Source organism: Fukomys damarensis, unplaced genomic scaffold, assembly GCF_012274545.1.
Source record: "Fukomys damarensis isolate Sample0158 unplaced genomic scaffold, DMR_v1.0_HiC HiC_scaffold_16, whole genome shotgun sequence".
NCBI classification, from domain to species: domain Eukaryota; kingdom Metazoa; phylum Chordata; class Mammalia; order Rodentia; family Bathyergidae; genus Fukomys; species Fukomys damarensis.
In genome coordinates this window covers 28,483,581-28,510,206 of record NW_022900928.1, presented here as the reverse complement: position 1 = coordinate 28,510,206, position 26,626 = coordinate 28,483,581, and the positions used below count along the sequence as shown (strand labels likewise).

The 26,626-nt window shown below is 49.0% G+C and overlaps 1 protein-coding gene across 5 annotated transcripts in view; it reads left to right on the top strand.

Moving 5' to 3' along the window:
* Arrb1 (arrestin beta 1) overlaps positions 1 to 17,872 on the top strand; it is a 77,148-nt gene extending 59,276 nt beyond the window's left edge. For 4 of the 5 annotated variants that reach the window (XM_010603304.3, XM_010603305.3, XM_010603302.3 and 1 more), the window contains exons 7-16: positions 347 to 414; positions 2,451 to 2,586; positions 3,567 to 3,651; positions 4,098 to 4,170; positions 5,785 to 5,922; positions 7,051 to 7,134; positions 8,276 to 8,299; positions 9,796 to 9,866; positions 10,642 to 10,693; positions 12,017 to 17,872. In XM_010603304.3, coding sequence (XP_010601606.1) covers positions 347 to 414; positions 2,451 to 2,586; positions 3,567 to 3,651; positions 4,098 to 4,170; positions 5,785 to 5,922; positions 7,051 to 7,134; positions 8,276 to 8,299; positions 9,796 to 9,866; positions 10,642 to 10,693; positions 12,017 to 12,128 — 843 coding nt within the window. In that variant the 3' untranslated portion in view covers positions 12,129 to 17,872. The other variant, XM_010603306.3, reaches the window with a different exon arrangement.
* The last annotated feature ends 8,754 nt before the right edge of the window (positions 17,873 to 26,626 follow it).

Sequence of the window (26,626 nt, the reverse complement as noted above, 5' to 3'; positions counted from 1 at the left end):
GTCTGCGCCCTCTAGGAGCCCCCAGTCATGCTGTCTGTTGCTATTTCTGGGTGCTGGCTGCTTCGATGAAGACAGCCACCCGGATAGAGGCAGGAGTCCCAAGAGTACACCCAGCTAGGGCAGTTTGGGATGGGACAGCAGTGTCAGGGGAACTGGGAGCAGCTCTGTGGGTAGCTGGGTGGGGAAGCTGACCAAGGACTTTGAAGTCACGCCCACGAGGGGTGGGGCCGCAGGAGTTTGGCGTTCCTTGCCAGCGGCCTGTTTCATGTAATGGGAGGTTGAGCTGGCCACGTGCTGGAGACCCTGCGTCCCCAAGGCCCTGTGGTCAGCACTGCCTCCTCCACAGGCCTGTGGTGTGGACTATGAAGTCAAAGCCTTCTGTGCAGAGAACCTGGAGGAGAAGATCCACAAAAGGTGAGAGGGTACGGGGTGTGGAGAGGGAGGGGACAGCCCCAGGGGCAAGTCAGAGGAAGAGCTGAATCAGCGTGCTCATCTCTTCTCCTTCATACCACACCGGCAGTTTCCTCCTCATCTGCCTGCCTCTAGCTCCTCCCCTTCACGCTTCAGGTCTTTTTATTTTTGGAACACTCCCTAAATTCAGGTTGCGCTCAGTGTTGGGCTAGATGCCTTCAGGCCATCCCAATTTCCATTTTCCTCCTGGGAGGGCATGGGTGGGAGGTGGGGCCTGTGTGTCCTAGAGGCCTCCCGAGCAGTGGAGGGAAGAGGTGAACCACACAGGGAAGAGTGAGGGGGCAGCCGACGCCTCAGAGAGGGGAAGCACACTCCTCTAGGCCGAAAGCAGCTGGCCCCTGGTTCTTCTGGCTGCCCTTCCTTGGTCAGACCCTGCCCTGCCTACTGGCACGCCTGGCCTCAGCTCCCAAAGATGCCCCTGTGTCCCGCGGCAAAGGGTACAGCACCCTGTTAGGGAGTGGGTTGTTTGCCACCTTGTGGCTGTTGGTGGTATTGGAGGCATTTCTATCTGCACCCTGGGCAGCCCAGGTATGTGGGCAGAGGAGACTCTCCTCTCTGGATTCTCTGTCCCCTTTCCTCTTAAGACCTCAGACCAAGGAGAAAGAAGGGTGCTGTGTGCTGTGTCAGGGAGCTTGGCCAGAGCAAAGGAGCACAGACAACACTGGGAGTCACCACCCTCACCCCACCACTGAGGGGATATTTAAGACCATGCCAATGACTTTCTGGTAATGACGATATACCAGTAGTAACTATAATTTCCTAAGGGCCCATTATGTATGAGACATGTTCAAAGTCCTGGATAGGTGCAGATTCATTTCATTCTCACAGCAATCCTTAGAAATAGGTCCTGTTGCTGTCAGTAGTTTACAGATGAGGAGACTGAGGCACAGAGCAGTGAATATACTCAAGGTCATGCTGTTCCAGAGAACGGAGGTAGCTTGCAGAAATGGGAATGCCAGCACTCCCACTGTGCCAGTGAGGTGGTCTCACTGAGTCCCTGTCCCCTCCCCATCTCCCAAGTCCTTACTTCTCTCTGTCAACTTCCCTAGGCTCTTCTCATCTGTGAGCCTTCGTTGTCTCACTGAGGTACCTCTTCACTGGCTTACATCCCCTAGCTGGGCCCCAGAATCTTTCAAGAACCCATTTCTTATGGGGCCTCTGTTCCTTCTGCTTTTCTTTTTTTTTTGCAGTGCTAGAGATGCAAACCAGGCCTTCCACATGCTAGGCAGGCTCTCTACCTTTGAGCTGTAATTCCAGTCACATATTTTCACTTAATAGATACAGTGGACCCTTGACTTATGCACTCAATTCATTCTTGAGGGCTAGTTGTAACTCAACTTGGTCAATTGAAGGCTCAGGCTCCGATACACAGCCTTCAAAGTCTCTCTTCTGTCTACAGGTAGATCTCAGAGTTGTTAGAGAGACATTGGCCCAGGATTTCTCAGTTAACTCCACCCAGGAAAAGATGTTCTAATGTTCCTTCCAGAACTTTTTAAGGGTTAAATCTGTATCTGATAAGCACAAGCAGCCTACATTCAGGTTGTAACTCAAGACTTTGTTTGTAAGTTAAAACTAAAATTCCGGTCCTAACCCAAGTTGTTCATGTATCAGGTCGATCATAACTCCAGGGTCCACTGTATACATTATATGGCAGGCATTGTCGTAGATGCTGAAGATATAGCAGTATGTAAGGAACTTCTCTATTAGGTGACACAGAGAGACAGGAAGTGAAAACAGTTAGTTCTTTTCTTACCATCCTGCTGAGATAGACCCAAATGATGTGCTTCTACACAGTGGTTTGGGAATAGAATGGACGAAGATGGACTGGGTCCCTAAGCCGACTTCTGCAGTGGGTTGGATTCTGAGGTGATGGAGGAGCTATGGCAGCCTCTTGAGCAGGATAGGAATGTAAGAATTGCAAAGAAAGGGCATAAAGGTAGGTGACTCTGGTCCTCTTTCACACTATCCGTCTGCATTAGAAATTCTGTACGTCTGGTCATCCGGAAGGTTCAGTATGCCCCAGAGAGGCCGGGACCTCAGCCCACAGCCGAGACCACCAGGCAGTTCCTCATGTCGGACAAGCCCTTGCACCTGGAAGCCTCCCTGGATAAGGAGGTAGGAGCTGGGACCGGGCGGGCTGGCCTTCAGCTCAGTTCCCCTACTCCTGGCCTTGAGGACTCCTCAGGTGGGAGTCCCTTCCCCATCCTGGGACTGTGGATCTTGGGGAACTGAGGTCTCTCTTGGGGGGTCTGGGGCAGGCTCTTGCAGCCAGTATGAGTGGTGGAGATGGACATGAACCTGGGGGTTCACCTGACTTCAGAAGGAGGCAGTGTGCTCTTGGAAGGGTCCTGCCCATCTCCCCTCATATCTTCCAACTTTGAGCTCCAGGCCAAATGGAAAAGAACAGCCAGACTGGCAGAGAAGGGGACAGGGCCCCATGGACTCCCTGTCATAATGCTTCCTAACCCTGATCCATGAGACAGCAAACCCTGCAGAAGGCAAGGGACTATAAACAGCCAACTGATATCTGCTGTGAGCTGAGACAGGCCCCTCCTGGAGCGGTGGCAGCCTCTCCCACCCAGGGTAGCTGAAGGCAGATGCCTGGGTGAGAGGCAATCAAGGCTGTTCTGTGAGAATTCGGAGCCAGTTCCCCCATGGAGACAGCCAGCCCATCCTCTGCTTCTCTGGCTTCTGCCAGTCTCTTGTGTCAGCCCAGTTGGCAGGGACTTGAGACATCACTTGGTCCAAGTACTGTTGTACCGTGGGAGAAACTGAGGCTCAGATAACCTGTCCAACACAGCTGTTATCATTATTGCTTTTATTGTTATTGTCATTGTAGTTGGTGGCCAGGACAGGACTGGAGGCAGGAATATCACCTACTACAAGTATCTTTCAGGAGTCCCCCAAGGGATTGGAAGGCTGATATACTTGGTGACTTCTGTGCCATCTTCACACCAGTGCAAAGTGGCCAACGATCTTGGGCAAAAGTTAAAATAACTAAAACTTGGGGGACCCCAGGAAGGCCTTCCCCCCTCCCCTTTACCTAAGGGGCTGGTGCCCTCCCTGACAGCGCTTCCCTCTCTTCTGCCTCCTAGATCTATTACCATGGAGAACCCATCAGCGTCAATGTCCACGTCACCAACAACACCAACAAGACGGTGAAGAAGATCAAGATCTCGGGTACCCTGGGGCGAGGATCAGCTGAGGGGGTGGGTGGGTGAGAGGGAGACCTCTCAAGGACTGAGGTTACTGAATGCCTCGTCCTTGTCAAGAGGGCTGTGCTAGCTGCCACTAATAACCTCTGCACCTGGGGCCTGCTCTGGGCTAAGTGGGGACTTTGAGGCAGGTGCCTAGACTACTCATGGCCTCCTGTTTAGGCCACCTCTCCTAGGCTTCCTGGACTCTGGGAAAAGCTGTCCCTAATGGGAAAACTAGGTTAGAGGAAGGACTGGATGTCTTGGGGGCTCCCCTTTGGGTGGAGGGTGGAGTGATGTCATGCAGAGGTGCGCTGGTGGATTCTGGCCGTTGCCCAGGCTGAGCATCCCTGCCTCAGGGAAGCTGGAAGTACCTCCTCGAGTTGCCGCTTGGTCATGCAGTTCCTTCCTCTTTGCACCCCTCCACCCCAGTGCGCCAGTACGCGGACATCTGCCTCTTCAACACAGCGCAGTACAAGTGCCCCGTGGCCATGGAAGAGGCTGAGTGAGTGACTGAGGCTGGGCCTGGGACTGGGTGGGAAAAAGAGGCAGCTCTGGGTTGGGTCACAGCTCAGGTGGCTCTGCTCACCTGGAGAGGGCTGGGTCTCAGGCTTCCTTGTCACTTGCAATAGATGATCTTGAAGAGCCCTTCAGAAACCATCCACCTGATTTAGCTGCAATATAACACACACTGCAGCCAAGGAAAGCCAGCGAGACCCAAAAAGAGCTAATGAATGAGCGGGAATTGGGTGTGTGGAAAGAGAATCGCCAAACTGTACCAGAAACCAAGGTGGAAGGGGAAAACTTTGCTCTGAGCTTCTTGGGAGCCTAGGCCGAGTGAGAGGCACTGGGTACACGGCTTTTCTTGTCTGGTAAAGAAGTCATCCAGCTCCCTGGGTAGAGGGTGGTGTGTGTGGGAGGGGAAAGAATAATTTTACAAAACAGAAGTCGAGATTCGAAGCGAGATACTATGGCTGAGCATAGAACTTGTCCTGAGCATGCTGGCAGCTAAGATGAGGGGCCAGATCGCAGCCAAAGGCCGTCATCTACCTGAAGGGAGAATGTGTATTCCTTAGAAGACACACTCACTCTTTTTTATTTTTTAAGCCTGGCCCTAAAAATTTTGGGGAGCAGTTACACTTTATGTAATGTTACTTGTGTGTGTGTATATAAAATTGCAACCAGTATTTTTTGTCACTAAAAAACATTTTAAAACGTCTTTGAGATTGTTTTTAATTTCCTGCAGTGATGTGCTAGTTAGATTAAACATTCCCGTTATTGGATATTTCTTCTGTCCACTGTCGACTAAAAGCCAGAACAAAGCCTCAAAGCCATGAGATGTAGATTCTCGGTGAAGAGTACAGTGAAGTGACCCAGAGCCAGAGCAGCTTGCAGGCCCCCAGGTGGACCCTTGAGCCCTGCAGATGTGCACAGCTGCACAACTCAACAGCCCGGCCCTGGAAGGGAGCTGCTCGTGCTGAGTTTGGATGGTCCACATCTCATGGAGTCCTGTGGGGCTGCAGTTGCTACTGCCCCAGTATGCACATCAGTGAATGGGGTCAGAGAGAGCACTCACAAGGGGCAAAGCACCCTACTGTCTGCCGTGTACCAGTTGTCCTGTTGAAAAGGGAGACAACAAGCAGAGAGCAAAAACAAGTAAAAATTAAACAGAGCAAGTTTAGCTAGGTGTGGGGGTGCACGCCTGTAACCCCCAGCACTCAGGAGGCTGAGGCAGGAGGATCACCATGAGTTCAAGGCCAGCCTGGGCTACATAGTAAGTCTGAGGCCAGCCTGAACTACACAGTGAGACCCTGTCTTGAACAAAATGAAACAAAACAAAACAAAAAACATTTAGAAAATTAAACAGTCAAAACACCCTGTCCATGGTGGATCCATACGCTTGGATGAGGAGGTAGGAGCTGCAATAAAGCAGGTAGTTTTAGTTGTAGAGCCTCGGTAGCTTGTGGGTGCACATGATCCCTACAGTTGGAGGAGAGGGGAGCAAATTGGCAGAGAGAGGTTTGGCAGGGCCAGGCTAGGTGTCCTGGCTGGGTTGGGGCTGAAGGCTGGGGTTGTCGTGGGGATGGACTCCCTCCATGTCTGCTTCCCTTCTTCTCAGTGACACAGTGGCCCCCAGCTCAACATTCTGCAAGGTCTACACGCTGACCCCCTTCCTGGCCAACAACCGGGAGAAGCGGGGCCTGGCCCTGGATGGGAAGCTGAAGCATGAGGACACGAACCTGGCCTCCAGCACCCTGTGAGGACCTGCCCTCCTAGTCCCAGGCTCCTAGACCATGGGTCCCCGCCCTCCCTGCTCCCATCAGTGCAGGGACACGGGTCAGGTTGGCCTCGCCCTGGGCTGCCTGCAGGAGTTTGACCAAGCAGGGAGCCTGTGCCCCTACTCCCATCCATCCAGGAGGACCCAGAGAACAGCGCAGACTACAAGACCTGGCTCACTCAGTCATTGCCAGCCCTGCTGTTAGCCTGGGGCAGGGACAGCATCAAAGGGCTTTCTGTAAAGGGCAGCAGCTCCTGGCCTGGTGTCCTCAATCAGAGGCAGCGTTCCTGAGGCAGAAGGAAGGGAGTGGAAGGGAGCGGTCATAGCAGGAGCAGATGAATGGAAGGGCTTGGGGAATCTGGAGAGACCAGGCCTTTGAGCTGTGTGGACCAGGTGCGGGCTGCCCTCCATGTCAGAGACCCCAGGGCTGGCTGGTTACTCCTAACCTATGGGTGTTGGGAAGCCTGGGAGTGTGGGATACCTTCCTCCCCCTCCTTACTGAGGTCTGGACCTCCAGTGGCCACCTCTGCAGCATCTTACCCCCTGCTTCCAGCCCAGGCTTACACCAGTCTGACCCTTCCTCTTCCCAGCATAGGTAGCCCCCATGCCCCCAAGATTTCTGTCCCCTTCTCTACCCCAGCTTAAATCCTACATGGCTGTAAGACCTTGTGAAGGCACCACCTCCTTGGATACCCCTTCCCTGACACTCCCAGCTCGCTTTCTGAACTTCCAACTGGCCCTTTCTGCCCATGGGTTACTAAGCACAAACGTGGGGGAGAGAAGCAAAGCCAAGAAAGAATAGTCACATCCCGCCCCTCACCGTGCTGTTGGGACAGGGCCAGGGCAGGCTGACCAGGGTCACCCAGTAAGGAGTCTCACAGCCACTTTTGGGACTCAGGGCTCTGAGTTCAGGCTCTTTGAGGGAAGGCACAGCTCCTCTTTGTCTCTTCTGCTGACCCAGGTTGAGGCCCACGCTGGGCTCTTTGAGACATGGTGGCTGGGTACCCCAGGAGAAGAATAGATAGCGCACCCCCTACCAAGCCTCACTGCCTGCTGTGTCTCACTCCCCAGCAAGCCCTGAAGAAAAGCTAACCTGTTCTTTTGCAGGTTGAGGGAAGGTGCCAACCGTGAGATCCTGGGCATCATTGTTTCCTACAAAGTGAAAGTGAAGCTGGTGGTATCTCGGGGCGGGTAAGTGCTGTAGCCCAGTCCAAAGTTCCTAAGTACAGAGGGGCCCACAGCCCCCTACCCCATTCTACCTGTTTGTCAGACCTTTTAACTGCACCCTCCTATGGAGGAGGAACGAGGCTTGAGGACTTCCTGTTTCTCTCTCCCTCCTTCCGGTTCCTTTTCCTCCTCCATTGCCCTTGTTCCCTCTCCTTCTATACCCGCCACTTCCCCACTTGTCTCACTCCTCCCAACTCATCTTTATCCCAGGCTAGCCATAGACAGAGTGGGCATACAGCACGAGGACATCCTCACAGTCTATTCTGTGGGTGCCTGAAGGTGCCATGCCTCTCACATCACCTTGGAACACAGCAGGCACTCACTCTCACTCTTGCCTACACTGATCTGCTTGGGGCTCAGAATCCCAGAGCTAGATTCCAGATTTGCTAAGTTGGTTGACTTTGCCATTTTACAGATGAGGAAGCAAAGGCCCTAACTCTTCCCCAGTTACTTCCTGGACTCTCCTCTCTTAGCCTCACATCATGGGCCAGATGCTGGAGTCCCAGCAGTGGGCCAGACATATGCCTAACCCCGGAGCACAGTTTGGTGGAGGCTCAAAAAAATCTCATTTCTCTGTAATTTACAGAAACCTAGAATTTATAGGTTATAAACCTAGAATTTAAGGCTTCCCATTTGTTGGGGGAGTTTTTTGTTTTTTCTAATTTGGTTCATAAATTTCTAGGGAAAGATCAAAACATTTAAAAAATTAGATATTGAATTCCCTTAATTATTAGAATAATACTGATCACAAATTATAGGACATCTTTAAATCCCAAATCCTGTACCCTGTGGCTTGCAGGACCCACACACAGTCTTCTGTGTGCTCCTGGTGACCCCAAAGTCATTCCTTGTGCCATTAGACAGTCCTGGGGTGGGGAGAGCCTCTGGATCTTGGGGCCCGGGGAGGTTGCTGAGATGGGGCTAGCCCTCAGCCCCAAGGGCAGCCTGAAACCTTGTCAGTACCCTGGGTGAATATTCTGGGCAGGGGTTGGGGGTGTCCCCTGAGTCTGCTGTGGGGGCAGCTGAGGTGGTGAATGAATGTGTTTTCTCTTTTCTCTCTGCACTCTCTCCTGACCACTCCTCCCGTCTCCTCTGACCCACCCAGCCTGCTGGGAGATCTTGCGTCCAGGTAAAGTCCTTCCTTATGCCTGCTTGGGCCAGCTTCCTGGAAGGCGCAGGAACCACTGGCCTGACTGACCAGTACCTGGGGATACTGAGCTGGAAAGAATCTAGAGGTCTTTGCAGATCACAGGCTCAGGGCTAGAACCTTCTCGAGAGGGACTGGGGCCCACATTTTCTTTGTAAAATAGCTCTCCCCATTCTTCCCATCCCACTTGAGTGACAGGGACTTTACAGATAGCAAGGATTTGGAGAGTGGCCCTGGGAGAGCAGACTGGATGACAGAGAAACGCAGACTTCATGACTTTCAAACCTCTATTTGAATAGGAATGGACTATTGGCTGGGTGTTGCTAAGGAGAAGCCCTCCAGAGATTTGTTTCTGTAGACGAGTTTCCCTGTGACCAGTTGGATGGACTTACATTCCTCAAATGCAAATATGGCTATTTGGCCTGTCCCTGTCAAAAGAAGGCCATATTTTCTTCCTGTGAAATCTAAGTCTAACTTGAGAGGTGAAATTAATTTAATTTAGCTCAGTGTAGTTCAACAAAGACTTTCTAAACCTAGAAAGTGCTACAGAAGTCCTCCCAAAGTACTCCTTCCACCTGCCTGTGTTAGTCATGCCCTGGTGGAAGGCTGAGGTCCAGGTTCTCCATAGCATATCCCGGACAACTTTGGTGAAGGCCAGTACGTTCAGTCTTCCACCAGCTCTGTCTGATGGCTCACTGTCTCACTTCTCTGGAAAAGCAGTCCTCTTTGGAAGGAAACGCAAACAGAAAGTCAAATAGTTTTGACTGTCTTATAAAACTTCCTTCCGTATTTCCATTGAAGGGAAGGAATACCTCTGATGGGCACAAGTTTCACAGTTTAGCCAGGTCTTTTACCAACATCTGGCAGTTGCAGTGGTTCCGGAAGGTAGGCGCTGTTATCCCTGTTTTCCAGAGGAGCTCAGTGAGCCGCACAGATGTGAAGTGCTCCCCCCGTGAGAGGGGGGCTGGTGGAGCACACATTTCTGATCCACTTCTTGTGCCCCTTCCCATTCCATTTTCCATCCCTTCCCCCTTTGAGCTGGGCCCAGGGTAAGAAGATTACAAATATGTTTCTGTGCCTAGAGGCGCTCACAGTCTAGGAGAACATTTCCTAGGGTGTGAAGTTGAGGAGCTGAGAGGAACAGTACTAGGAAGGCTGGATGGCTGTGGTATTTTGAGGTGGGAGAGTCCAAGGGCGCCTGTGGAGCCCACCCAGAGGCCACAGGGCACACTGCCCTGGACAACCCTTTCCCCAACCCAGGGATCTTTCTCAGGACTAGAGAAGTTTTTGTTCCTTTTAAAGGTGGGAAAAGAGGCCTCCTAGCTCAATTCCTAGAGAGACTGAGGCTTAGAGAGTGGTAGACCTGGGGTGGACCTGCCTCCCTGACCACAAACACTCTCCAGCCCTCAGACTGACAGGGCATCAAAGCTCACAGCCTGAAACTCTTGGGGCTCACAGGGTTTGGGTCTATGTTTCAGCGATGTGGCTGTGGAACTGCCCTTCACCTTAATGCACCCCAAACCCAAAGAAGAACCTCCACATCGGGAAGGTGAGCAGGATCTGTGGGTCACTGGTATGGGGTTTGCAGGTAGCCCACTCCCTTCTCTACCAGCTGCCATGTTACCCTGTCACTCCACCTCTTTCTGGCATAGCCTTCAGCCTAGTGTCACCCTTCCCCCGGCACCGAGGGTCTTTGTGGAGCCCATAATTTCTACCTCTGGCCCTGCTAGGAGACAGGGAGCCCTGACCTCTATTCTCATGGGAGAGGGAGGCTGGGAGCAGAGGAGGTAGCACGCTGACTGCACACCCATGCACAGACTTGGTCTTCTTCCAGAGTGGGAGAAGGGGCTACATGGATAAGACTGCCTCTGGACATGTCATTTCCATCATTTTTCAAGGGATAACCAATTGGTCATTGGACTCTAAGAAAGATAGCATTCCCACAATTAAACTATGAAATGCCACCGATTATAAAACATACTTCAAGCTCAAGAGAGGTTAAATGTTGAAAAAGTTGTCTCAGAATTAGTGAAAGTCAGGAATGTGAGAATCTTAAGTCATATTGGAGACCTGTCCATGCAGCAGGGGCTCAGAGGTTCTTCAGTTGTCCTGGGGCTGCAGTGGGTGTTCAGGGCCCTCTCTACAACCCCCTGGCTTGAAGATGATCTGGGGTGTTCCAAGACCTGGATGAGTCCCCCCTCCCCTCCCCCTTCCCCTCCATCCTTTGCCCTCCCTGTACCAGCCTGCTTGTCCCAGGCTGGGGGCCTGTGCCTACCCATCCTTACCCTTCACTAACTCCTGGGTGCCCTGCCCCCTGTGTTCAGTTCCAGAGAACGAGGCTCCAGTAGACACCAATCTCATAGAACTTGACACGAAGTAAGCCAAACCATGCCTGCAGATGTCTGGGGGTGGGCCTGAGGGGTGCTGTGGAGGGGTCATTTGCATATATGCTTATTAACCCCTGAGGAGCAGCTGGTCTAACCCTGTCTGCTGAGAGCCACCTCTGCTCGCCTCTTCAGCAACCTGCTTGCCTGCATGTGACTTGAAGGACCCTCCGTGCCTGTTCCTCTTCCTTCTGCCTTGGTGGGGTCTGTCTTCCTCCCTCGTCCTTGCACGTCCGTCCATCAGTCCATTCGTCCATCCACAGCACCTGCTCAGCTCACACAGGGCTGATTCGAGCCCTGGGATCTGCTCTCCCGTCCTGCCACACCAATTGGGCAGAGGCAGGCAGTGGGTGGGGAGGGGTTTGGGTCCTGCTGCTTCTGACTCCCGTGGACCACCTGATGCGGATGTCTCTGCGGTGAAAGGCCAGCACGGCACTGGACAGTGGCCGGAGAGGGAGGACCTGGGCCAACAGCACGAATCGCCTCCAGGGCCAAGCGGTTTTCTCGCTCCAGCTCCAAAAGCCACCCTTTCCTTGTCCCCAGGGAGAGATCTGGAAGATGGGGGTCTCAAGTCACTCCATAAAGATGCCCCATGATGCTGGCTGAAATCCATGGGGCAGCGGGCGTGGGTGGGACCCTGCCTGGCCCTAAGTGTGCATGCATTATGATAAAAGGGAAGCATCCTTAGTCCTGCAACCCCACTCAGGTGCCCTAAGCCCCCCACGTCTTGTGCCTCTCTAGATTTGTCAACCCCTTCTCTACCTAGGATGCACATGAACTGACGCTTCCCCAGGCAAAGGGCTTTATGGCTTTCTCTTGCATGAAACCCAGCCCACTCCTTCCTATTCAGAAAGGAGAATGCTTCCTATGGGTAGTTTTGTGGGTGGGTGTCTTCGTGGGCCTGTTCCGGGGGATTGAGATAGGCTATGAAACCTTGGTGGCCTGGCCTCTCATGGTGGGAACAATTCCTTCCTCTGGCCACAGAGCCGCTGGTGTTTTACATGTCTCATCTATCACCTCAAAACTGGGTCACTTCTCTAGCTTGGGTGTGAAAGTCAAACTCATGCCCCTCTGGCATTTTACCATTTCCTCCAGGTCTAGAATTGGGCAAGCAGATGAGCGAGCCTGGCAGGCCTGGTCAAGGTCAGCCGTGGAGGCCAGAGACCTCAGAGTGTGGTTCTCTCTTGGGCTGCCAAAGACCTCAGAGTGTGGTTCTCTCTTGGGCGCTTGGGCATCACATTGGGCCAGGCCTCTGCACTTGCCTCTTCTCCCTGTCCCTGAAAATATGCCACATTTTCCTTGTCTCTCCTACCAGTGATGACGACATTGTATTTGAGGACTTTGCCCGCCAGAGACTGAAAGGCATAAAGGACGACAAGGAGGAAGAGGAGGACGTTACCGGCTCTCCACACCTCAATGACAGATAGACTGGGGCCGGCCTTCCTCCGGGCAGCTCCAGTCCACTCTCCCACACTAGGATGCTCATTTGTCTTCTTCCTGTTCTGGTTTCCCTCCCCTTTGTTCTTCCAGTTTCTACCAGGGGGCTTAGTGGTCTCTAGGTCTTGGTGATGGACCTCTGGCCTTGGGACTGGCCCGGCATCATCATACCAACAGGACCGCAGTGCACTGAATTCACCCTTCTCGGAAGTCACTCCTCTACTCCCTTCCCCCTTTTCATGCTCAGTCCCAGAAAGGCCACCATGATGGTGTTGCTCTTGGGATTTGGCTTGAAATGGGGAGGGAGCAGGGGAGGGTGTGCAGGAGAGGTGTGGCAGTGGTGGGCATGAGGACTCAGAGGGCAGGAGGGCTCAAGACATAGGAGAAGATGTCTGGAGTCCCAGGTGGCAGCATGGTTCTGGCAGCTAAGGGAGAACCACGTGGAAGGCCCCCCGTCTGGCTGGAGGGGCAGAACTGTGGATAGATTCCCAATGCCTTTTGCAGTTCGGACCCACCAAAGGCCTCTCCTCCTTCATCCTTGCCCAGGTCGCTGCATCCTTGCCCAGGTCATCATGCATTGGTGAAGACCCATACATGCCAGAGTGGAGACAGACAGTGGGCTGACTTTCGTATCAGCAGATAACAGGGCTGAGGCAAGCTGTGTGAACTAGCTGAGTACATTTCGGTGTTGTCGGACTGTGGCACCTTAGCTGCCGTGTGCTTTACATGTGTGGACATAGCTGTATGTGCACAGAGGTGGAGGGAGAAGGGTCTTCAGCAAGCAGCAGCCACCAACAGGGGTGCTTTAGGCGGGGCTCTCAAAGTGGGGTGAGAGTCCACTTTCCCTTCCTTTCATGGACTTAAGATGATCACCAGGAGACAGGCTGGAGGCCAGAGGTAGCTGGGCCACTATATCCCCCTTCCTTCCCCCTGTAGTTCTCCAGGACTGCCAGGCTGGGCCAGCCTTGCAAGTTGGGAGAGAGTCTGAGGCTACCATGCCCTCTGTCACAAGGGGTCCTTCTCCAGTAGGTGTCTGGCTCCTTCAGGATGCTCTTCCCCCAAAGGGAAGGAGGCTGCTTTTTTTCCCCCTTGGACTTCAGAAGTTCCCAGTGTCATGGGTACCCTGTACCTATCAGATGTTGGTGTGATGGAGACCTGGGACATTTCTCAGGGAAACAGGCCAGAGAGATGATAAAGTAGAAAGTGTTAAAAGGTATCTATCCTTGTCTGGTCTTTGATGCTGACTTGCTGTGTGTCCTTGGGCAAGTTTCTTTCTCTCTTTGGGCCTTATTTAGTTCCTCACTGGATAACCAAGAAGTTTGACCAGATGATCTCAAGAGTCCCTTGGGCTCTGGCTTCTGAGAATCTGTGAGCACAAGAGCTTCTGGTGTGCTGGGTGGAGCTGGGGCTGCTCACTGCTCTAACCTTCAGACTTCAGAGGGCAGGGCCCAGCCCAGCACCCAGTCCCTCCTCCAGGCCTAGGAAGCACCCTTTTTGGGCCTCAGGAAGTTGCCTGGGGTCATAGCCAGACATAACAAGGAGGGACAGAGCTGTGTTTGCTGAGGCTTGGGTGGGGGGCTTACGATGGAGCTTCCAGGGCATCACAGCCCTGCCCCTCAGGATTCAGACACCCTGAAGTTTATCCAGGCAAATACACCAATTAGCAAGGCAAGGGGATCTCTTCTCAATTTTTGTTCCTTTCTGTCTCAATCCCACACTTGCCTGCAAAGAGAGACAACATACCTTAATATGTACAAGTTGGATTGGAATTTTTTTTAGCCTAGCACATCCGGCATTGGGCTGTGAAACCATCATCCATGGTGAAAGAACCCAGTTACCTGGCCCTGCACCTTGTAATCTCATGAACACCCAACCCAAAGGACCCGCTTCCCAGGTCAGAACTGTGTAGGGTGGTCATACTCCTCTGGCCAGTCTCGGGTCCTATTTGCAAATATCCCAGGTGTCCAGCTCTTGCTAGAGCTGGCTGGGCAGTTTGTGCCCTATCTGGACAGCTGTAGAGGTGTGGAATGCTGAATAGCAGATGGCCAGCATGTGCCTTCCACTGTCTCCATCTGAAAGCTGATAGAGATCCTTTTGTGTTTGGCTTTACCAGTCTCCTGCGGGCCTCTTTTCCCATCCTAACATGTGCACACAGAAGATTTGCCAGGCCAGTTTCTTGAGCTTCTTCCACCTCAACATCACACTCACCTTTTCGGTTTATCCCAGTGTTAACTGCAGTTTTCCCAGCTTTGGGGAAGCAGCAGAGCCCCCTGTCTTTTTGCTACCTTGAACCAAGACTACACATGGCAGTGGTTAAATTCAACTGAATTCAGCCCAACCATTTTTTGCTGACAGCTTCTTTGCTATTTGCCTAGCACTGGAGACAGAGATGGGTTGTCCTTAGGAAGCTCACAGCCAGAGCAAAGTTACAAGTAAGTAAGAAGAGGGCCATTGCATTCAAGCTTCCGTGGCTGCTCCTGGTCCAGGCTGTGCCTTGTGAATTAGAACCCAGTACCACCTCCAGAGGTATTTGGACCCATGCTAAAATGACAGGCTTGTGGGTCATATGTGGGTTGCATTTTGGTGTCACTTGTGCCTTGGCCAGGTGTCTTGCTGTGGAACTGTGCTGCAGTGCTGTGGGACATAGGCTGAAGTGTTTCCCTGGCATCTTCCTGGAGGGGAGGACCTAACTCATTGTTCCTGATACCTCAGCTCCCTAACATGACTGAATGCCTCTCCTGTAGGGCTTCTGCATGCTGGCCAGATGATACCCAATTCCATTAGGGGTGGGAGGGCCTCACTAGGCCCCAGACCCACAGTTTTTGTCTTTTTGTTTCCTGTGCCAAACCAGCAGCCCCACACTAGTACTTTCCTGTGGGCCGTGTGGGTGGCACATTGACACCGATCTGGTAGTAAGGAAGAACTTGCTGTGGGTGAAATTACTAAGTAGAGAGCTAGCTGGACTTGCTTAGCAATCCAACCAAGAAAGAGTTCAGTCCCTGGGAAGATAAGGACTGAGTTAGTTGGCAGGGCCCCATGGCCTCTTCAGCCTTAAAGCCCAGACAAACGAGTGAGCTCACCTGGGTTTTAGTTTGCTTGGGAGAACAGCTGACAGCTGGTCCCATATGATGCAATAATGTTACTTTGGAAGTCCCCAGTGCCACCTTTCAGTCCTGGCTGTCATCAACCATGTGGGTGGTCTTGAGCAAGTGACTCAGATTAATGGGCTCAGTTTCCTTACCTGAACTGGAACAATAACCTTTACCTGCCTGACAGGCACTGTGGTGAGGCCCAGAGGAGATAGAAATCGGTGGCCAGTTGTCTTTTAAGTATCCTGGGTGTAGCCCTGCAAGTACAAGGGCATGGCCCAAGGTCACACAGGAATTTTGCTGTGAGCTGAGCCCTCTTCCCGCCAGTCTTCCACTCTTGGTCTGCTTCTCACATAGGTAGATGTCAGCCAGAATGAGATTCAATCAATTTGGCCTCGGTGACGCAACTGAGAGGGATATGTGGACACTACTCATGACTTCCAAGCCCAGGATTCAGGACAGAGAAGACATGGATGTTGTTAGTGGCAGACAGAGGCATTGTAGGCCTCCCAGGCCTGGGCCATCCACATTTCCCATTTCTCACCTCACAGAGGTCAAGAAGCCCTGGCCATGACCCCAGGTCAGGGAGCTGACTCCATCATTGCTCCATCAAAGATATCCAAAGGTCATCCCTGATGGTTTTAGTGACTCAGAGAGGTAGCTCTCTCTTGTCAGTGACTAAGACCTGGACAACCTCCACCATCCAGGAGGAAGAGGGAGGCTGCCATTTTGAACTCCTGTAGGGTCTCATGGACACAGGCCTGTGCCTGTTCTGATATTTTTCTTTTTAAACTCAATAAGGACCAAAAGAGACTTCCCTGATCCTCACTCGTTTAGCCTGCCTGGAGCCTGCATTTTGCCATCATCTTGGACCTGGCAGCTCCATCACCTTTGCCGTTCCTCCTGGCTGGAAATGGCCAATTTATGGGGCAGATGCCCAACTCTGCCTTACCCTGTAGGGTCATGGCACAGCAGCTTCAAAGGGAAACCTGCAGGAGGGGAAGTACCTTCCCCCAACGCTCTCCCAACTCGTTACCCCAAAAGAGAAGTCAAAGCACAGGTCCCTGGGACCCATGATCTGCAGATGCTCTGTCACAGTAGTTTTCCAACCAGGTACTGTGGAACCCCTGGTATGCCACAGGGCTTTGTCAGGGGATGCTCTGTGGGGGAGATGGGTGGAGGCAAGCGAGGGCTGAGTCTGCAGCCCTTCATCCCCCCGCCCCCCAGAAAAACTCTGCTTTTATCTCCTGCCTACTGAGGTTTCACTTTCAAACTCTGTTTTGAAGAAAAACTTCAAACCACCATTCTGGGGTTTGATCCTAGACCAGCAAGCACAGGTTCTATTCTTGCTTTTCATGTTGGAGCAGTTTCAGCATTCCAATACAAAGCGTCTTTGTATTGATCTTGGGTCACACACCCAGCGCTCTCTCTCTCTCTCTCTCTGTCTCTCTTTCACACACACACACACACACACACACACACACACACACACACACACGTACATATTTGATGGTTTTCCAGCCAATCCCCTCTGTAGCTCTGGCCTGGGTTTGGTGTAGGCAGGGCCTGGTGCTCAGTGAGGGTGGAGCTTGTCCCTTGATACTGGACCATGGAGCAAGGAAACAGGTCCAGTCCCCAGCCAGGACTGTGACACCCCACTTCTGACCCAGACCCAGGGATGACAGTGGGAGCGGTCTGAGGGGAAAGGGAGAAGCTAGAGCCAGGTTTCTCTTTGTCCACAGCCAGATAGCTGGAAATCCAGGCTCGAAGGACACTCGTACTGAGGGCAGGATTTCCCCCAGAGACCTTTTAAGCAGCAAGTTTCCCTCACATAGTTTAGTAGGATTCTGCGCCCACATTTGTGAGCCAACAAGTATATGAACTGCAGGAGGCTCTTGTTCCCAAAGAGAGGCACCTGCAGCCTCCCAACTTCGCTGCCCCTCTGCCAAGGTTCCTGTCTAGGGCTCCCTAATGTGGGCATTTTGGTGAGACTTGGACCAGCCCTTGGCACAGAATCCTGCTTGGGCCCACCTTTCAGGGCAGTCTAGGTGAGAACATGAAACTCAGGGAACTGCAAGCCGCCTGGCATGATGGGAAGAGTGCCAAGTGGCACTTTATGTTGAGTGTGAATGTGCCCCTGGGAATGCCACTGGCTTCAGTTTCCCACGTGTACATGGGGTTATTCCCAGGATCAGCCCATCTATTAGGGACTCTTGCAAGGGCCATAGGGGAGGTGGTAGGAGAGGACGTCCAGTGAGGTGGCAGCATATAAGAGTCAGGTGCCTCATAAACTTGGTCGAGGTCCTGGCCTGCAACAGTCTATAGAGCCTTGGGGTAAGCGAGAGGACGGCCATGTTAAGGCCTAGTCACAGATGCCTCAGGGCTGCCACTTGCTACAAGTGGGAGGGAACCAAGGTGTGTGTCCTGGGAAGGAGGGAGGGGTGGCCAGGGCAGACTCCAAGTCTGTGGCGTTCATATTCTGTGACTATTCTGTGGCATTTATTCCTGGGTCACCTCCAGGGTAATTTGTTGTATCTGTGACATCCCTTATTCTGTCAGATAAGTTATTATAGTTTATTCAACTCCAACAGGACTAATGAACAAAAGAACCATAAATAGGAGGCCATTAAAGGTCTTTTATAACAGAAGATGCTGGCTGTGCTTTTATTTCTGTCTCATAAATTCCAGGCAGGACCTAGTCCAGGAGGGGCTGTCCTGCTGCTCTGGACTGGGTTCCATGTTTTATTCCTTGTCCGTGGCCCCCAACTTTAACTTTGTTCTTGTACCCACTTCTGGAGACTGCCAAGACCTTTCATCCTGTCTCTGGACTGCCACTACTCAGCTTTATGGTCCTGGGAAAGCTGCCGAGCCTCTGATCCTCAGCACCTACCAGATTCTATGATTCCTGATTTGGTCCTGGGGTAAAGCTCACCCATCTTTATTTTTGTACCACTGCTGCCTCAGCTGGGGTCTTCAGGTGACCCTGCACTCTAGTTCTTGACCTTCTCTTGTTCTCTTGCTCACTGGGGATGGCACTGGCCTGTTTCCCAAGTATAAATGGGGCTTCAGTTCCTATTGGCTGCTGTGCTCCATCCACTCCCTGAAATCCCTTCTGTTTTCTAAGCCTTGCCTGATGCCTGGGCTAACCGAACACATGGGCAGAGCAGGGACTTTGGTGAGGAAGAGTTAACATCTTAACAGATGATGCACTGTTTTGACGAAAAGAAGAGATCTATGAAATCACTTTCCTAGACAATTATATAGTAAAAATATATATTTATATTCCTATAAAATAGTAAACAACTTAGATCTAAGCTGTGCCTTCCTGGTAGGCAAGAGAACTGCCTGTTCCTCCGATGTTCCGCTCCCACCAGAGTAGGGCAGTGGGAAGACACTGACATTTGAGTGAGGGGACTTGCTCTAGAGCTTTTCTTCTACTGACCCTGCCTCCAAGGATTGTATTCAACCCAATCTAGATAAACAGAGTCAATACCAGGAGTTTTTTAATTTGTTTTTTGGGGAGTTTCAGCGGGGCTGGGGATCAACCCAGAGCCTCATGCATGCTAGGCAAGCACTCTACCGCTAAACTATACCTCCGTGCCAGGAGTCTATTTGGAGAAATTGGTTATTTAAATGTTAGACAAATAAAACAAAGGGATATGGCAACTTAAAGATCTCCAGGAAGCCATTACCATCTCTAGGGTAGAGGAACAAGGAGTGGAGGTGGCATTACCCCAGCTGAGGAACCAGGACAGCTCAGGAAGGACACTGAGGGAAAAGGCATCTGAGGAAGACAGAGTTACAGCCAACCCACCCACCCACAGCCATCACTGGAGATGCTGCCCAAACCAGACAGGGAGAGGGAGAGGGGGAGAAATATTCTGGCTTCACTTCAATTCCTGCCCTCCTATTACATACCAGTGTCTCTTTTTGATAGAATCTGATTCTGAGCTAATGTGCAAGAAATTTTGCCAGTGTAGTTTGGAATGGTCGGTGACTGGAAATATAGAACAAGAAAAGGTCAAATGATTAGACCTGAAAACAAATACGCAAATGATCAGCTCTTTTCTAGTCTTCTCATCCTAAACACAGATAATTATTTGACTTTCCACAATTTGGAAGGAGGGTCCTGATATCTTAACAGGATTCTGAGCAGAGGAGAGATATTTGTCATTGTCCCTTATCTGTCAGCTTTTCTACTATTGTAACAGTCTTCATAATTGTTTGGCGCTTCATTCTGCTTAGTTTTTTTCTTTTTTTGTGGTACTGGGGATGCAATCAAGGGCTTTACTCATACTAAGCAAGTGCTCTAACACTTACCTATACCCACAGCCCTTTTCTTTTCTTTTCTTTTTCTCTATTTGGTACTGGTGATTGAATTCTGGGCCTTCACACTGAGCTGCAGCCCTAGCCCTTTTTATTTTTCATTTTGAGCCAAGGTCTTGAAAAGTCACTAAATTGCCCAGGCTGGACTTGAACTTGCAGTCCTCCTGCCTCAGCTTCCCAGAGTATTACAGGCTTGTACTAGCATGCCCAACTTTGCTTGGCTTTTTAAAACTCCAGATGATCAAAACAAAGTGAAGAGGAAGTTTGAATTCTGGCTAAGGTGGAATAAATCCACGACACCCCATTCCACTTACTTTTTATACCTAAAAATTCTGGGCAAAAGTATGAAACACAGTTACCTAATGATTCTGAAAATCAAATAAATCCAGGGAGATGGTACTAGAGAGTGAAAACTTGGAAAAATAGCCTGCATGTAGTAATTTTTTCTTCTCTTTCCTCTGTGGCATTGCATTGAGATTAGAACTACCACTCGCAGAAGGTAAGACAAAACTTAAGATCTGAATTCAAATTGGCTGATTACCTCTTGAGACAATAATAACAACAAAGTCAAAATTCTGTACAGAATTTAAAAAGTACCCAGAATCTATACAATATAATATCCACAATGTCCAGAACACAATTTGAGATTTTGAGATTGTTCAACACACACACACACACACACACACACACACACACACACACCAGAAAAAAAAAAATGGGACCAATTCCCAAGGGAAAATGCAATCACCAGATATCAACTCTGAGATGACTTAGATGTTAGAATTGTTACAAAAGACTTTGGAGTGCCTATTAGAACTTGAAATAGAAAGATAGTGGGTCACAGCACAGATATAGACACTATAAATAAAACCAAGTAGAAATTTTAGAACTGAAAACTACAATATTTAAATAAAATATTTCCTGGATGAGTTTATAGTAGAATGGAAATGACAAAGAAAAGAGTCAGTGAACTTGTGAATCAATAGAAATTATTGTCTCTGAAAAATGGAGAAAAAAATTTTTTTAAAAATAGAGACTTCTTTGTTCATGTCTTCTGTATTGTTATGATTCTTGTCTAGATGTCCCCCCACAAAGCCTCATGCATTCTTGGGAGGGGTTTTTCAGAGGTGGGTGGATTCTAGACTGGTATGAAGCATAGTTCTGGCTAGGATAGAGTGCTACACTGACCCTAGGGTGGGTAGCCTGCATACAATATAACAGGCAGAAAGAAAGAGGACTAATGCTCGTGCCTGCCTGCTCGCTGTGCACTATTTCTCCTCTGTGTTGCCCCTCTGCCAGTCCACCCTGCCTTCAAGCCAGCTGAGTATGGACTGAAATCTCTGCAAACTGTGAGCCAAAATAAACCTTTCCTCCTTTACCTTTGGGTGTCATGTATTTTGTCTCAGTAACAAGAAAAGTAACTAAGACACATAGTATACTTCAAATGGTAAGTACACTGAAAGGTTTTGTATGTCTATTGTGATTCCCTAGAGCAAAAACTAATAGTAGAGCCGAAAATGCAAATTAAAGTAAAAAATTTAAAATACCATCTTAAAAACAACTCAAGTACTCCCAAAGAAGGCAGGAAATTTTTTAAAATGATGGGAAAATCAATAACTACATGAAATGAGAGTAGTCTAGAAGCTATGTATGGTGATGTACACCTGTAATCCAGCAGTTGGGAGGCTGAGGCAGGAGGATTGCCATGAGTTTGAGGCCAGCCTGGTATACAAAGAAAGTTTGAGGCCAGCCTGGGCCACAGAGTGAGACCCTGTTTCAAAACAAAACCAAAAATGAAAAAAGGACAGAGAGGGCTCAGGGATTTAGCTCAGTGCTGCTATTCCTGCCTCCCAAGCCAGCACAAGGTCCTGAGTTTGATCCTTGGTACCAAAAACAAACAAACAAATAAAAGGACACAGGTTAAAAGTAAAAGGATGGAAAAAATGTGCTATACAAATAACAAAAAGGAAGCTGAAATGGCTATATTGATATTTGATAAAATAGACTTCAGAACAAGAAATGTTACCAGGAATAAAGAAAAGCATACATAATATTGAAAGTATTAATTTAAGACATAATAGTGTTAAATGTATATGCATGATCATGTTTCCAAGTATACATAGCAAAAAGTAGGACCAACGGGAAATAAATTCACAATACTACTTTCTCAGTAACTGAGAGTAATGAGAGAGAATATTTGCAAGGATAGAAAGACCTGAAAAATATTAATTAGTTTGAGGTAATTTTCATTATAGAATATTTCACTTCAAAACAATGCAATGTCTAAGTACATAAAAACTTTTGTTCACAAGAATAAACATTTTGGGGGCCTAAAAATTAACCAATTATAAAAATTTAGATAATAAATATAATCCTTGATCATAACAAAAAACTAGAAATAATAACAGGAAAGTATCTGGAGAATTCACAAATATTTGGACATCAAGCAATACTTCTAAATGGGTCAAAAGGAAATGATAAGGAAATTTGAACATGTTGTTCTAATGGAAAAATATTAGAATTAAACAAAAATGAAGACAAATATCTAAATTCCCAAGATGTAGCCAGAGTAGCAATTATATCCATAGGTGCAGAAAAGTCAACATTGGTTCATAGTTAAAGAAACAAAATTCAACAACTGTTCATGATTTTAAAAAAGCCAACACCTTTTAGCAAATCTCCTTAGCCTTATAAAGGACATTACAAAAGAAGACAGCTAACATCATAGTTAATGCTGAGAGATCAAATACTTTTCCTTTACAACTGCATAAAGGTAAGGCATAGAGTTCTTATTACTCTTACTCAGCTTTATGCTAGAGACCCTAGACAGTGCAATAGGGCAAGAAAAACACATAAAAGGACTACTGATTGCCAAGGGAGAAAGAACATTGTCTCTATTCACAGTCATCTTGATCACCTCAATAAAAAATCCCAAGAAATCTATGAAGAGCCTACTAGAAATATAAGTACATTTAGATGGTTTGAAGGAAGAAGCATGATCAATATGCAAAAATCACTTGCATTTCTGTATAGTAACCATTTATAAACCTGAAATAGGTGTTAGCTGATATGTGTAGGATGTCTATGTTGAAAAGCAAACGTGCTGATGAATGGAATCAGAGTAGGTCTAAAGAAACTGAAAACTAAAACATGTTCGCAGATCAGGAGATTCAATATTGTTGGGTGTGGTGGATCGTACCTGTAATCCAGCAACTTGTGAGGCTGTGCCAAGGATCGCTTGAGCCCGAGAGTTGGATACTAGCTGGGGCAACACAGCAAGACTTATTTTTTGGTACAGGAGATCGAACTCAGGACCTCGCGCTTTCAAGGCATGTGCGGTGCCACTGACCTAAACCTCTGAGCTATTGTTATAGTATCCATGCCCCCCAAATTGAAATTGACTCAGTGAAACCCAAATCAAGACCTCTGAAGGATTTTAAATGTACAGATGTGCTGATTCTAAAATTTGTATGGAAAGGTAAAAGAACTGAATGGCTAAGCAATTTTTAAAAAGAACAAAGTTGGAGGATGCTGGTACCTGGGCTCGAGACACACTATGAAGCTCCAGTAGTCAAGATGGGGTGGTAGTTGCCAAAGACAGGATGCCTGCATCGATGGAAATGAATCAGGAATCCAGAAATAGTCCTACACGTGCATGATCAATTGAATTTAGGCAAATGAGCAAGGCAATTCAACTACTGTGTGCAACAAATAGGGCTGGTGAAGATGTGGGCGAACTGGAACTCTCACACACTGCTGGTGGGAATGCAAAATGGTACAGAACACCGGAAGCAGGCAGAAGGTTTCTGATAAATTTAAGCATACTGTAAGATTCAGGTCTTCCTCTCCCCAAAGGAAATAAAAAGTGACAGCCCTATGAAAACCTTTACATTCCTATAATGCTTGTATTCATGATTGTGAAAAACTAGAAAAACTCAAATGTTTTTCAACTACTGAATGCCTATGCAGTTGTATAGCCACACAGTTGAATACTACTCAGCAATAAAAATGAACAAACTACAATAATACTGAGAACAACATGAGCCTCTAATGAATTGTGCTAAGCGAAAGAAGTTAAACTTAGAAAGATAAACGCGTGTTCTATTTACATGGCATTCTGGCAAAGGCAAAAACTGTGAGGACAGGATATAGACCAGTATTTGCCAGTGCCTGGGGCTGTGGGAGGATTGGCTGCAAAGAGTCAGCAGGAAGGTGAGTTTTGGAAGGTGATGGAATTGTTGTATATTTTAATTGTCAAAACTCATAGCACTGTGTGCCCAAAGAGTAGATTTTACTCTATACAAATTTCAGTCCAAAAGAAGAAAGAAACGGACCAACATCTAGTTCACAACTGCAAACAGTATTTATTGGGTGTGTCATCTTCTGGGGTCTGTCCTGGGACCTGAAGACACTGAGATAAACCAGACAATCCCTTCCTTCAAATTACTCACAGATGTTTGGGGAGGCAGGGATAAAGGATGAGGATGGAGATTTGGAATTGCTATTGAGGTTGCTGCAGACCAGGTATGACACAGAGTCACAACGTCCATGAGAGCCCAAGGAGGCTTCACATTCTGCTCAGGCAGCTGCGATGGGGAAGTAGGCAGGCTTCCTACACAATATTCTTGGTCTGATTTTTGAAGGAAAAGGAGATAGAAACCTTGTGTAGTGGTGCAGATCTGTAATCCTAGCTACTTTGAAGCTAAGGAAGATGGATTGCAAGTTTGAGGACAGCCTGGGCAATTTAGACCCTGACTAAAAATATCAACTAAAAAGGGCTAAGGATGTGGTGAGGCCCTGAGTTCAATCCTCAGTACCACAGGGAAAAGGAGGAGGAGGAGGTAGGGGAAGAAGGTGACCAGGACTATGGACAGTCCACGTAGAAGGGTCAGCACACAGGGAGCCTCCAGGGGTGAGACAGTCTGGGACCTTCAGGAAGCTGTAAGGACTTTGTGTGGCATGTATGAAGGGAACTGGAAGAGCTGGCAAGAAACTGGACCAGAGAGGGGTTTCAACAGTCCAAAGAGCTCAGTCCAAAGAGCTCTCTTCATCCAGAAGAGAGCTGGGCAGCTTTTGGGCAGGGCAGGGAGAAAGCATAATTCATGTTTTCCCAGCATCACTCCGCTGCAGCGCAGTGAGTGGACCAGGGAGAGAAACTGCAGGCAGGAGGATCAGGAAGGAAGCTGGTTGTGAGATCCAGAAGACAGCCATAGAAGCTGCAGCCAGGAGAGTGTGGAGATGGACAGACTGAAGAGGCATTTAGGAGGACAGTGGCCAGGACTTGCCCTCTCCTCTGATACTGGAATAGTTGGTCTTGGCCCCTTCACACTGGATGTTCCTTCAGCCAGTGCTGATCTTTCGTTACGTAGCATGTCTCTCCCCATCCTTCAGGGTTGGCTGATTTCACGGAGGGTCTTTTATGACCACCCCTTTCCAAAGACACCTTTCCTGTCATCTCACATCACCCTGCTTGTTTCCCTTGTAAGCAGTATCTTGCTTATTTATGTACTTGTTTATGGTCAAGCCCTTGGAGCAGACGGCTTGGATTCTAAGTCTTTGGCCCTTTATTATCTGCCTGGCCTTAAGCAAGTCATTCATCTCTATTTACTTTCATTTCCTCATCTGTACAGTTGGAATAATAATGATAATGATATGATGTGACGCCTGTTTCCTAGAATTGTTATCCAGGTAAAATGAGTTAATATAGGTAAAGTACCTACAAAAATCCTTGGCATGTAGCACTCTATGTAAATGTTAATTACTACTACAATTGTTTTACAAAGGCAGAGACTTTCTTCTCAGTTTTCCTCAAAATTGCATCTCCAGCTTTTTCTTTTTCTTTTTTAATTTAAATAGAATTTATTGGTACATTCTAGGTAGACAGTACAGTTACATTCATTACTGGGATCTTGCACCTTTACATGCCAGGTCTTGGTTCTTAGCGCAGTACTGGGTACGTTGTTAAGTAGCTCCTTGAATACTTCATGAATGGATTGCGGATAAACGAAGGAACTGTCCCACATTCACCAGTAGGTGACGTACCTATGTAAAGAAAAGATGAGCCTGACTCGGCTGCGACACGGATCCGCCGACAGATGTCGCTGTAGCTCCGCGGGGCGTGGATCATAAACCAGTGGCAGGCATTGCCCAGACAGGACGCTGGACGAGTATTCCACAGGAGGGTCAGGAAGCTGTGATCCTACGTAAAAGCTGAAGTGAAGAAGCTAAGGCTAAATTATTTTTTGCAGGATTCCATATTGTAAAACTGCATTTTCTTTATGTATTCCGCAGAACGGTGAGTAGTAGTAGGCCAATCATGCATCTTGCATCATCGCGATCTCAGTTAAGGAAGTGTCAGGTTGTAGGACTCAAAAGAAGCATGCATCTGCAGAAAGAAAGGTCACAGTGCCCTGTGCAACGTCACTTGCCCTGCATTTTGTATTTCTGTCAGGTGGGGCAGGGCCAAAGAGAGACTCATAAATCTCTTGTGCACCAGGCCTGGGCACACAGAAGTGAGCAAGCCCAGCCCCATCCTGGGAGGGGGAAGTGCAGATAAAGGTCTGGGTGGCAGAGCAACTGGAGAAGGGAGGAGACCGGGAAAGCCAAAGGGCCTTGGGGCTGTCCTGAATGCTGTCTGTGCTGGAAGAGGGAGCCATGTGAGTGAAGGCACAGGGTGCAAAACTGCTAGGCCATTACTGAGATCTGAGTGGTGCAGTGTGGCTGGTGACCAGACTCAAGGAAGGGAGTGCGTTAGTCACCCAGTGCTGGGAGGCTGGCAAGTCTTGGTTGGCTGCTTTAGCACTTTGTATCTCCCCTTCTAGATCTTGTCAAAAGTCACTGGAGTCCAGCTCACCAGCCTGGACAGTTCAACTTGATTCTTGTCTTCATGTCATTATTACTGTTTGATTGGTTGATTGATTGATTTTAGTATTATGGGTTGGACCCAGGAACCTGTGCACTGGGCTCTTACCCCAGCCCTTATTTATTTACAGGGTCTCGCTATGTATTTCAGGCTGGCCTTGAATTATGTAGCCCAGGCTGACTTCATGGCAATCCTCCTGCCTCAGCCTCCC